The sequence below is a fragment of the Callospermophilus lateralis genome, chromosome 6 (assembly GCF_048772815.1).
Source record: "Callospermophilus lateralis isolate mCalLat2 chromosome 6, mCalLat2.hap1, whole genome shotgun sequence".
NCBI lineage: Eukaryota > Metazoa > Chordata > Mammalia > Rodentia > Sciuridae > Callospermophilus > Callospermophilus lateralis.
Genome location: NC_135310.1, coordinates 147,853,538 through 147,866,323, shown reverse-complemented (window position 1 = coordinate 147,866,323; position 12,786 = coordinate 147,853,538). Strand labels below are relative to the sequence as shown.

Below are 12,786 nucleotides of genomic sequence, written 5' to 3'. Positions count from 1 at the left end.
ACATGAAGAATTACACTAAGGCAAGCAAATCCCCAAAAGCACCAGTACTATACACAATTCCAAACATACAAAGTATCCAAAATACTCATGCTTATAGAAACAGCAGGATGGCAGTTGTCAGGGACTGGTGGAGAAGGGGAATGCAGAGTTCCTATTAAATAGATGTGGTTTCAGTTGTTCAAAATGAGTACTTTCTAGAGATCTGCTGCACAACACTGCAAATGCACCATCATGTCCAGCCAACCACTCATCTACTGTGCTTAGTGTGCGCATTCTAGAATCTCATGTAAATTCAAGTATACAATATGCACATTTTCTCATTTCTTCCACTGGACATAATTATTTGGAGATTCTTCCACGTCACATTCATTCCTTTATTTCTGCATAGTATTTCATTGTGTGGATATACAGGCGGAGATTCCTAACCTGGAAACCCAAGATGCTCCAAAATCCAAAACTTCCTTAGAGTCAATATAATGCTCCCCATGGAAAATTCCACACTAGACCTCAAGTGACAGGTCATAAGTCAAACCCCCGGTGACTGATGTGCTAAGAATATTGAATGAGATTACCTTCAGGACATATGTATACGTTATATACGAAAAATAAATTTGTGTTTAGACTTTGGATCCCATCCCCAGGATCTCTCATTTGGTAATGTTCAAATATTCCAAAATCCAGAGAACTATGAAATACGAAATACTTTTAGTTCCAGACATTTTGGATAAAAGATAAAATGAATAAACACATATTGGTACAGATTGTCTATTGAAGACATCCGAGTTTCTAATTTGGAGCTATTACAAAGAAAGCTGTCAAACACTCATGTCCATTCCTTTGCACGGAGATATACTGACATATTTCTTGGGAAAACACCTCGGATTGGAATACCTGGGCCAAAGGGTGGGTGTATAACATTTTAGGAAACTACCAGCAGTGTATAAAAGTTCCAGTAGCCTACACAGTCACAAACTCATGGTACAGACAGCCATTCTAACAGTGCAGTGCATCTTGCAGCTTTAATTGACATGACCCTAGTAATTAATAATATTGAACAACTTCCCATGTGTTTCTCTGCTGTATATTTTCCTTGGTGAAAGCTGTTTAAATATTTTACCTCTGTTTTTACTGAGCTGTATTTTTACTATTGAAGTTTGACAATCAGTAATATTTCAGATACAAGTCTTTTACAAATACCTTCTCCAAGTGTGTGGTTTGTTTCTTGCTTCTTGCAAGAGTGGCTGACGAAGAGCCTACTTCACGTAGATGAAGTATAATTCACCACTCGTTCTTATATGGGCTGCACATTTGGTATCATATCTAAGAAATCTTCGAAATTTTTAAAAAATATTTCCCTTTAAGCGGGTTTTACATATAGGTCTATGATCTATGGACGGTAAAAAAAGGTCATTTATTTTCTTACACATGGTATTCAACTGTTGTAGTACCATATGTTGAAACACCTACCCTTTCCCTGCTGGATTATCTATGACAGAAATGCAAAGACAAACTGTCCACATATATTCAGACCTATTTCTGGACTTCCTGGTCTGTTTTGTTGATTAATCTTTATGCCAATACCACACTCTTGATTTTTTGGTAAATCTTGAAACCAGGTAGTGTGTGAACCCTCCCACTTTCTTTCTTTTTGAAATTTGTTTTGGCTCTTCCATGTCCTTTAAAATTCACATGAAATTCAAAAATAGTTTGCTAATTTTTTTTAAAAAAGGCTGCTGGGATTTTCACTGGGGATTATACTGAATCCCTAGATCAATGTGGGAAGAACTTGCATTAAGATTGAGCTTTTCATCTCATAAACAGTGAAATATGCCAAGAGTGTCTCTCTCTCTCTACCTACCTAAACTTCTCTCAACATTCTGTAGTTTTCTGTTTGTGTGGCACAGAATGGACCTTACAAATCTTTTGTTGTTAGGAACATGGCATCCCCCTGTGATCCCAGTGGCTTGGGAGGCTGTTGCAGGAGGATCACAACTTTGAGGCCAGCCTCAACAACTGGGCGAGGCCCTAAGCAACTTAGTGAGATCCTGTCTTAAATGGGTGGGGACCTGGCTCAGTGGTAGAAAACCCCCTTGGGTTAAATCCCCTAATATAAAAGTAAATAAGGCTAAAGTAATTTTTTTTTAAAGAGAGAGAGAGAGACACAGAGAGAGAGAGAATTTTTTAATATTTATTTTTTAGTTTTTGGCGGACACAACATCTTTGTTTGTATGTGGTGCTGAGTATAGAACCCGGGCCGCACGCTTGCCAGGCAACCGCATTACCGCTTGAGCCACATCCCCAGCCCCTAAAGTAAATCTTTTGTTAAACTAATCCCCAAGTATGTCATAAGTTTAATATTATTGTAAATTATATTGCCTTTTTATTTCAATTTTTGTTAATTGTGAAAACGATTTTTGTATATTGAATGTTTTTTCAATCTCAGATTCAATGTTTTGCAGCAGAAAAATACATCAGATACCCTAGAGATAATAGTAGAGGTCTATAGATTTAGGAGAATCTGCCAACTCAAACTGTTCAACAGAGAACTTCCCAAAATGCTTTCTCCTTGGAATGAGGTGGGCGGAGGCAGGAAAGGGAGCAAAACCTAGACTGTTAACTTGTAGTATTGACATACAATAATTAGCACAGTTTTTAGTTTCACAATTGCCAAGATGTGGACTCAGCCTGTGTCCATCCAGAGAAAAACAGATGAAGAAAATGTGGTGAGATACACAATGGAATAGTAGTCAGTCATAAAAGAAGATGGAATTCTATCATTTTCAAAACATGGAGGACATTCTGTTATGTGAAATAAACCTAGCAGAGAAAGATAAACACTGCTGATCTCACTTATGTGTGGACCCTAAAACCACCATGGAAATAGAGGTAGTATAATAGTTAACAGAGGTGGTGGAGGTGGTGGGGGTGGGGGGAGGGGCAAGGGGATGGGTAAAGGGAAAGAGATGTTGGGGAGAGATTGGCCAAAATATAGCCAATATGAGGAACACCTTCTGGAGGCTACAGCACAGTTGGATGCCAAGAGTTAATATTGTCGGCCACATTTTTCTATATATTTTTAGTTGTAGTTGGTCACACTACATTTTTATTTATTTTTATGTGGTGCTGAGGATGGAACACAGCACCTCACACGTGCCAGGCAAGCGCTCTCCCAGAGCCACAACCCCAGCCCCCAGTGGTGCATATTTCAAAATAACTATAGGAGGTTTCTGAATGTTCTCACCAAAAAGAAGTGGTAAATGTTTTATGTGCATATGCTAGATACCATGATTTGATCATTCCGTGATACATTTATAGAACTATCACTGTACCTCAACATGTACAATTAGTATGTGTCTATTAAGAATAATAAAACTTAAAAAGAAAATCACTTACCTGGATTTGTTGTCTAAGTTAGGAGCCTGAATTGGAGTGGACGGTTCTTTTGCATCTGAAGAATACTCATGTTTTGAGGTAACTTCTAGGGAGAACAAACAAAAACAAGAAGTGCTAAGCATCCTGAATAAACATTTAAACAGACCTCTCAGGGCCTATGACAGATAAGACATATCAGACCTTGTTGCGTGTCATCCAGTTTCAGTTTCTCAGGTGAATTATCAGCTGTATTTTTGTGCTGCAGGAAAAAAAAATAACTTATGATATCTCTGAAGCCCCCTTTTGAAAGTCTATAGAAACCACTTCACACATCTTAAAAGGAGCATATCCACCAAGTATCAGGCTCTTTATTCATGAAGCATGGCTCCCAGTGACTGCTGGCTCTTACTAAAAGGTCACCTCGGATCTCAGGAAAGGATCTGCCACTACCAAAGAAATAGCACACACAGGTACACAGGGCAGCAGGAAGACAGACGGCATCAGCTGCTGGGACATGTGTATGACTTCCCAAGGAGCCTAATTAAAAGATGAGAGTTCACTGGGGAAAACGGTCTCTGGGTTTGTTTTTGTTTTGTGACTCCACCGTCACACATAAGTGTGATACATTCATGTAAGAAAGTGAGGAATGAACTAGATAACTAAATTTGCAAAGCAGGGGCTCCAGGAAGTCTTTTTTAAATTTACTCTTTAACTGGCACATTAAAACATTAAAAATGTGTAGGCTGAAGGCGTATCATCTGCTGTTTTGATTCATGTATACATTGTAATGATCAGATCTAGTCAAACATGTCTATCTCCTCAAATACCATTTCTTTATGGTAGAAACATTCAAAATGCTTTTTTTTCTGGCTTCTTGAAAGGTACAGTGCTATCTATAGTCATCCTACTGTGAACCAGCACACCAGAATTCCTTGGTCCTCTCTAGCCATAACTTAGTACCCATTTTTAAACCCTAGGAAGCCATACCTATGAACTTGCTATTACCTTCATTTTGTGGATGGGATGCCCCAAGAGCAATAATATGAATTTTTCCAAGTTCCTACAGCTAGTAAGTGAAGACCCATGTCTAACTCCAAACACTGGACTCCTATTCCAGACACAGTCTCCAGGTCCCAAATGAATGAATTGGATAGAGGCTAGCGGAGTCGTGCCTTTCTTAGGAGAGCAGAGTTGAGCCAAAGGACAACACGCACAGACTCAGCAGACAACAATGATCTAAAGGGCGTCATTAAAGCATCGGGAGATGGTTGACCAGGAGCAAATGGCCTGGTCATCAGGAGGCTAAGCACCCATTCCAGCTTCCTTCTGGACCCAGATCAGAACCTATCCCCAGCTCTGCGAACTCACGGGAGGCTCAGACTGGCCATTCAGGTGACGGTCATCTCCAGCACTCATGAGCTCGGCCAGGTTGGTGGATTCCTCAGCTTGTTCTACTCATGTGGAGAAAATGACAGTTAAAATAATAACCATGCAGGATGCCAACACGCTCTCCAAGGAATGTGCACCTCTGCTCCTCCACCATCCTCTGGCACGACTGGGTGGCAAGGTACTACACCTCAGACCTCAAATGAGCAACCTGTGGGCACGTGGCAAGAAGCTCAGGGGAGATGGGATCAGAGCCCCCTTGGACCCTCTCCTGCCACCCAGCATCTGCTCTTTACCATTCCATCAACCCACAGGAGGCGCCATCAGGTGGGGAATGATGGGAAGCTTACAGCAGCTCTTCCTCCAAACTCTTTCTACTTCTATAACCACAGGTTTTCAGCGACTCCTTCCCAATAAGGCGTCGTCAGCACTTTTATAGAGAATTCAGAGTCAGAAAGTTGTTATTTCTCAAAATACCTGTTGCACTTTCTTGGCTAGGGAGAATCTCACGCTCTGCTTTCTCAAACTTACTAAGAAGTTCTGAGGATATTTTCATCTGATCGGGCAACATCTGAAATGCAAGCCAAAAGCCACATGACCTTTAAAAGCAGTGACCTTAAAAATAAACAGGAAAAAAAAAAGCTTGTAAAGGAAAACTTAAAGCTAGGAACATTGGAACACAGCACATGGATCAATGAGGAGGAGCTCATCTTCAATTTGCCCTCTCCTGAAGGATCTTTTTACCATTTCCAGATTTCTACACCACTCTCCCTCCAGCACCAGCTGTGGCTGACCATTACCCTGCTCTCCACCACACTCTCCTGACGCCTGTGGTTACACTTGTTAGAAACCTGGTCCTAAGGGCAGCAATGCTGAGAGGTGGGACCACAAGAGCTCCATCCTCATGAATGGATTGACCCAGGCTTGGATCAATGGGTATCACAGCAGTGGCCGTGTTAGAAATACTAGGGTTCTCTCCAGCACACTGGCTCTATCTGGCCTGATGACACCCTGCAGCATATTAGAAAGCAAGGGGAAGGTCCTCCCTAGAGGCTGGGTGGAGACCAGCGCCATATAATTTGGACTCCTCAGCCTCCAGAACAAGGAGCCAAAGAAACCTTTTCTCTACCAATTACCAGTCTGTAGTACTCAGTTATAGCATGAGAACGTACAAAGACCATACCCTCTCCTTTCTCTAAGTTCAAGCCCTGGGTATCTTCTAATCCCTGCTTCACTTAGGGGTTGAGTCTCTAGAGATGAGTCTGCAGGGAGGCCCCCAACAGAGGATCCTCCAAACCCATCCCTTCCTCACAGGGGCTCATTATCCAGGGGCTTCATCTCACACACACCCTGACTCTTCTCCCAAAACATTTTATTCATTTTGAAAAATGTGGAAACATTTTGATGTTTTCCAAAAGTAAAGGCAAACTTGGACCCATTCATCATGTAACAGAATGAAAGGGTTAATTTTTATTGATTCTGTTTCTCATTTTCTCCCATGAGATCGTCTTTTCATGGGGTCTTTGGAAATTCTTTGCAGAGCACTTCATCGTATATCAAATGCCTGCCTGTACAGCTCAAACTTAAAAGGAAGTTGACCCAAGACTTCTCCCATCAGACCTCTGACTTCTTAATGCCCTACTGGCCGTCACTACAACATTTTATATAATACATTTTTATAAACTCTTGTCACAGATGTCTTGCCTTCCTACTGGCTATGGTGGTGATGGAGAAAGGCTCTTGCTCCTGTACATATGTAGGAAGCATTAGAGTCACAAGATAAAAAACCATAGCAACCTAGAAGAGGCATAGACTGTTCTACAGGGCAGGACAGGGAGTGGTTGGGGAAACACCCTAAGAAATCCTACTCCTAATGATTCTCCCTGGGGCCAGGTGGAGCCGAGAGCCCAGCAAGTCCAGTGGGTAGATACATGGCTCCAGGAAGAACCAGTAAGGAGGTGATGTCTCCTAGCAAAGCTTTCTACTGTCAGCAAGAGACAGACGGAGCATTTCAAGGTACACAGAGGGTTCGTGTCCTATGTAGCTAAGACAATGTCACTTGTAAAGGAAGAGCTGGGATCAGAATCCAAAGCTCTCAATTCACATGACTTTCTAAAGACCAAGGCTTCTGATGGACCAAATCTTCACATCAAACCCCAACCAGGACACCAATTTCTAAAAACCCTAGAAAGAAAATGAAGAGACATAAGACACACTGCAAGAATTTCAAAGAATGAGAGAATGGAACTTGCCACCTGTTTGTCTTCTCCCAAAGCTTGGATGGAAGTTTGGGATATACTGAATTGCACATCAAAATGGATTTCTATTTTCATCACTTCTTTCTTGCTGATAATAATGGGCTGCTTCAGGTAAATGATGAGTATTTTTATCTTCTCAGTTTCTAGCAGAAAAAAAAATATGGTATACCCTGCACATCAGCATAATAAAGGGCTTAAAACTTTATATTCATAAACGATCACACTGAGTATTGGCGAACTGTCTGGACTTCTCTACAGTGAGTCGAAAAGTCATTACTTTGAAATTTTTATTTACATATGCATACATGATTGGTTGATCTTCCAATAAAAGGAAGCAGCTTACTTTATCAAAGAAATCCAAAGTTTTTGTGAGAGCCTTTTGTTTATCCGATAGCAATTTACTTCCAAAAACAATGACCACAACATTTCTCTCTGGAAGCCCACAAATTTCTAAAATACAAAATAAAGTCCCCTGTTTTTGATATGCAAAATGGAATGACCCACCTTAATTTCCAATAGACTCCTTTTAAAAAGGGGACATGGGGGCATCAGTGAGAAGACCATCTTAGGTGGAAGCCTCCTTGGGCTCTCCTAGCAGGATGCCACTGACAAGGGGTAATTGGTTTTGGAGGAGAAAACTGCTCAGATCAAAATTCATAAAGTCCAAGCATAAGTTGCAGCAAGGACAGAGTAGATGGAAGCAGGAGAAGAGAATGTAGAGTCCGTGAAAGAGCAGACAAAGCTAACAGCCACGTGTTGATGAGAATGGAGAGAGGGAAAAGAGAGAGACAGGTCTAGAGCCGTGCCATCTGGACAGCGGAGAACTTGAAACACAGCTCGTGCAAATGGAGACGCTTGCAAATGGAGACGCTTGTGACCTCCACGCCAGACTGAGACGATTTAGAACAGGAAGGACAATGTCTAATAGCTCAAAGGTTCTTCATATTGATTTCACATTAAATATTTTGAATACATTGGGTTAAAATAGTATTGAAGTTAATCCACTTTTCAATTCAAGTGGCTACTAAAAAATTTCAAATATGTGGCTCACATTTTTGTTTTTTAGTTGTACATGACAGTGGATGTATTTTGACATACATACATACATGGAGTATAATTCCTGATACTTGTGGTCGTACAAGATGCAGTCTCACACTGGTCGTATATTTATATATGACCATAGGGAAGTTATGTTTGATTCATTCTACTTTCTTTCCCATTTCCATCTTGCCTCCCTTCCCCCCAGTTCCCCATCCAATCTGGTGAACCTCCACTCCTTCCTCCCCCAACACGCCAATATCCACACATCAGAGAACAGTCAGCCTTTGGTTTTTAGAGACTGGCTTATTTCACTTAGCATGATAGCCTCCAGTTCCATCTATTTACCAGCAAGTGCCATAATTTCATTATTCTTTAAGGTAAGTAATGTTCCACGTATGTACCACATTTTCTTTATCCATTCATCTATTGAAGGGCATCTAGGTTGGTACTATAACTTAGCTATTGTGATTTGAGTTGCTATAAACATTGATGTGGCTGCATCACTGTAGCATGCCGATTTTAAGTCTTTAGGTATAAGCTGAGGAGCGGGATAACTGGGTCAAATGGTGGTTCCATTCCAAGTTTTCTGAGGAATCTCCATACTGTTCTCCAGTGTGATTGCACCAATTTTCAGTCCCACCAGCAACATATGAGAGTACCTTCCCCACTCCACATCCTCGCCAACATTTATTATTGCTTGTATTCTTGATAACTGCCATTCTGACTGGACTGAGAATCCTAGTGTAGTTTTAATTTGCATTTTTTTGATTGCTAGAGATGACGAGCATTTTTTAAATATATTTGTTAATGATTTGTATTTCTTCTGTGAAGTGCCTGTTCAGTTCCTTTGCCCATTTATTGATTAGGTTATTTGTTTTGTTTTGATGTTTAGCTTTTTGGGAGACTAATGCCTTATATAAGGTGCAGGTAGTGAAGAGTCTCTCCCATTCTGAAGCCCCTGCATCACATTTTATTTCTATAAATGGGGCAGTGGTGATCTAGAGTCAAGGTCAGGAAATCTTCCCCAAATTCTGATCTTACTGGATGTCCACTCCTCACTGAAGAGTCTTTCTAAAACTCTGTTGCAAGAGTGGTTCAAAACCATCATCTGCCAAAATACATGTATTTTTAGCTAGCTGGGCTTTGGGGATCAACACAAACACATACGGGTCAGAAGAAATACTGAGGGCCACACCACGCTGCCAGCATACCTGGCCGACTCCCCAGCCAGAAGGACTGTGTAGACAAGATCAAAGTCTCATTTGCAGAGTCTGTTAATCTTTGTTTTCCTCAGATTAAAAAAAAAAAATGGAAACACCCACTTTGTATTTACAAAGTGCCACATGGTATCTTGACAAAGTGTCAGAATAGTATTATGATCTATTAATAAAGTATAGAATATTCACTTTGGCAACTTAGTTATTGAAAACTATGAGTGTAGCAAAGTTCAGAGTTGAGGCATAAAGTCAGAAAAGCCATGTTAAGGGTACCCCAGTCAGAAACCCAAGGAAGTCCTTATTTACTATCATCAATGCCATCTTAAACATCTTAAATTAACAATTCCTATATAAGTTTACTGTATAAGTTACTCCTAATTTACATTTATGATAACATCTAATTTAGAGATGCTCACAGGTCATATTTCATTTTTCACCCTGGCTTCCAGGAAGCTAAGCAGCAAATGTGAATCTTGGGCTGGGGTGGGCTCCAGGGGTAGAGCACTTGCCTAGCATGAATGAAAATATAGCCTTCTGTATTTAAAAACCCAATGCAGGAAACCTGATCATGTATGATTACAGCTGAGCAAGATCACTCCATGCCATCAAGTTGGGATGAAAAGTCAGTGAAGGAGGCCTAAGGTCAGGAGGGTCAAAGGACTGAAATCAAAACACAAGAGGTGGAACCAAGAGGTGGACCTGCGACCCACCGGCAGAACAGGCCCAGAGGCCCGCGGAGGGGTAGAGCCGCCCCCTGCGCCAGCAAGGTAGGCGGACCTGCGACCCACCGGCAGAACAGGCCCAGTGGCCTGCCATCACCCCGTTGGGGGAGGGGCAGAGCCGCCACCAGCGCCTGCTAGGTAAACAGACCTGCAACCAACAGACAGAACAGGCCCAGCGGCCCACGGAGGGCCTTATATTTGATAAAGGGGCTAAAAGCATGCAATGGAGGAAGGATAGCATCTTCAACAAATGGTGCTGGGAAAACTGGAAATCCATATGCAACAAAATGAAACTGAATCCCTTTCTCTCGCCATGCACAAAAGTTAACTCAAAGTGGATCAAGGAACTTGATATCAAATCAGAGACACACGGCGTCTGATAGAAGAAAAAGTTGGCTACGATCTACATACTGTGGGGTCGGGCTCCAAATTCCTCAATAGCACACCCATAGCACAAGAGTTAATAACTAGAATCAACAAATGGGACTTACTCAAACTAAAAAGTTTTTTCTCAGCAAAAGAAACAATAAGAGAGGTAAATAGGGAGCCTACATCCTGGGAACAAATCTTTACTCCTCACACTTCAGACAGAGCCCTAATATCCAGAATATACAAAGAACTCAAAAAATTAGACAATAAGATAACAAATAACCCAATCAACAAATGGGCCAAGGACCTGAACAGACATTTCTCAGAGGAGGACATACAATCAATCAACAAGTACATGGAAAAATGCTCACCATCTCTAGCAGTCAGAAAAATGCAAATCAAAACCACCCTAAGATATCATCTCACTCCAGTAAGATTGGCAGCCATTAGGAAGTCAAACAACAACAAGTGCTGGCGAGGATGTGGGGAAAAGGGTTCACTTGTACATTGCTGGTGGGACTGCAAATTGGTGCGGCCAATTTGGAAAGCAGTATGGAGATTTCTTGGAAAGCTGGGAATGGAACCATCATTTGACCCAGCTATTCCCCTTCTCGGTCTATTCCCTAAAGACCTAAAAAGAGCATACTACAGGGACACTGCTACATCCATGTTCATAGCAGCACAATTCACAATAGCTAGACTGTGGAACCAACCTAGATGCCCTTCAATAGACGAATGGATAAAAAAAAATGTGGCATTTATACACAATGGAGTATTACTCTGCATTAAAAAATGACAAAATCATAGAATTTGCAGGGAAATGGATGGCATTAGAGCAGATTATGCTAAGTGAAGCTAGCCAATCCCTTAAAAACAAATGCCAAATGTCTTCTTTGATATAAGGAGAGTAAGAACAGAGTAGGGATGAAGAGCATGAGAAGATGATTAACATTAAACAGGGATGAGAGGTGGGAGGGAAAGGAAGAGAGAAGGGAAACTGCATGGAAATGGAAGGAGACCCTCAGGGGTATACAAAATTACATACAAGAGGAAGTGAGGGGAAAGGGAAAAAAATATAAGGGGGAGAAATGAATTACAGTAGAGGGGGTAGAGAGAGAAGAGGGAAGGGGAGGGGGGAGGGGGGATAGTAGAGGATAGGAAAGGCAGCAGAATACAACAGACACCAGAATGGCAATATGTAAATCAATGGATGTGTAACTGATGTGATTCTGCAATCTGTATACGGGGTAAAAATGGGAGTTCATATCCCACTTGAATCAAAGTGTGAAATATGATATATCAAGAACTATGTAATGTTTTGAACAACCAACAATAAAAATTAAAAAAAAAAAACCACAAGAGGTGGCACAGATGCCTGTGAACTCATTGATCAGTTGTTACTGTGACTCTGTGGGAGAGGAAGACAGGTACCAAAACCATTTTGCCAAGTTGTGACTGCGGGGGGGGGGGGGGGGGGCGGCGGTTTGGGGGTGGCAGGACAACCCTACACAAAACAAAATGTTCATAGTCATCATTTGTGTTTTTTAATTTAAGTTAGCACATGAACATTGTTATACAACAGGATCTCCAGAACTTTTCCATCTTGAAAAACGGAAACTTGGTCCCCTTTGAACATCTGCTATCCATTTCTCCCTTCCCACAGCCCTGACAACGGCCAATCTGCTGTCTCTATGAATCTGACTACATTAAATACCCTCATACATTGGGATCAGTACTTTGCCATATTCAAATTGGCTTATGTCACTTGGCCTAATGACCTCAAGGTTCCTCTGTGTTGTGGCAGGTGTCAGAGTTTCTCTTTCCAAAGCTGCATAACATGGTATACATGTGCATGTATGGGATATTTTATTTGATATCATTCATTCTTCACTGAACATTTGGGTTATTTTCACTTTGTAGATGTTGTGAGTAATGCGACTATGAACATGGATGAACAGTTCAACATTCTCCTTCCAATTCTTTTGCATGTCTATCTCAAAGTGAAATCACTGGACTATATATTGATAGAATCTTCTGGAAAAGTTACATGGTAGTTGTGCATTTATTTAATTTTTTGGTTCTAGGGATTAAACCCAGAGATGCTTTACCACTGAGCTATATCCCCAGCCCTTCTGTATTTTAAAAACCCATTTCAGGAAACCTGATCATGCACGATTACAACTGAGATGCTGAAACAGGGTTTCACTAAGTTGCTTAGGGTCTTAGTTGCTGAGGCTAGCCTCGAACTCAAGATCCTCCTGCCTCAGCCTCCTCAGTCACTGGGATTACAGGCATGCACCACTACATCTGGTAGCAGTTCTGCTTTTAATCTGGCAAGAACCATAACTATGAATTGAGAAAACTAGACAAGCAGTTGAATCCCAAAGCCACAAAGCAAAGAAGTCATCAATACTATGCCCC

General features: G+C 41.3%; 1 protein-coding gene across 3 annotated transcripts in view; it reads right to left on the bottom strand.

Annotated features, from left to right (window-relative positions):
* The window catches only part of Sycp2l (synaptonemal complex protein 2 like), a 102,325-nt gene that overhangs the window by 52,829 nt on the left and 36,710 nt on the right, over positions 1-12,786 (bottom strand). For all 3 annotated transcript variants that reach the window (XR_013091681.1, XM_076859189.1, XM_076859188.1), the window contains 5 exons: positions 7,014-7,159; positions 5,236-5,329; positions 4,741-4,823; positions 3,574-3,631; positions 3,394-3,478 (listed from right to left, as the gene is read on the bottom strand). Coding sequence is in view for 2 of the 3 variants with exons in the window: in XM_076859189.1 (XP_076715304.1) it covers positions 3,394-3,478; positions 3,574-3,631; positions 4,741-4,823; positions 5,236-5,329; positions 7,014-7,159 (466 nt within the window). In the remaining variant the exon portion in view is untranslated. The remainder of the gene's footprint in view (positions 1-3,393; positions 3,479-3,573; positions 3,632-4,740; positions 4,824-5,235; positions 5,330-7,013; positions 7,160-12,786) is intronic.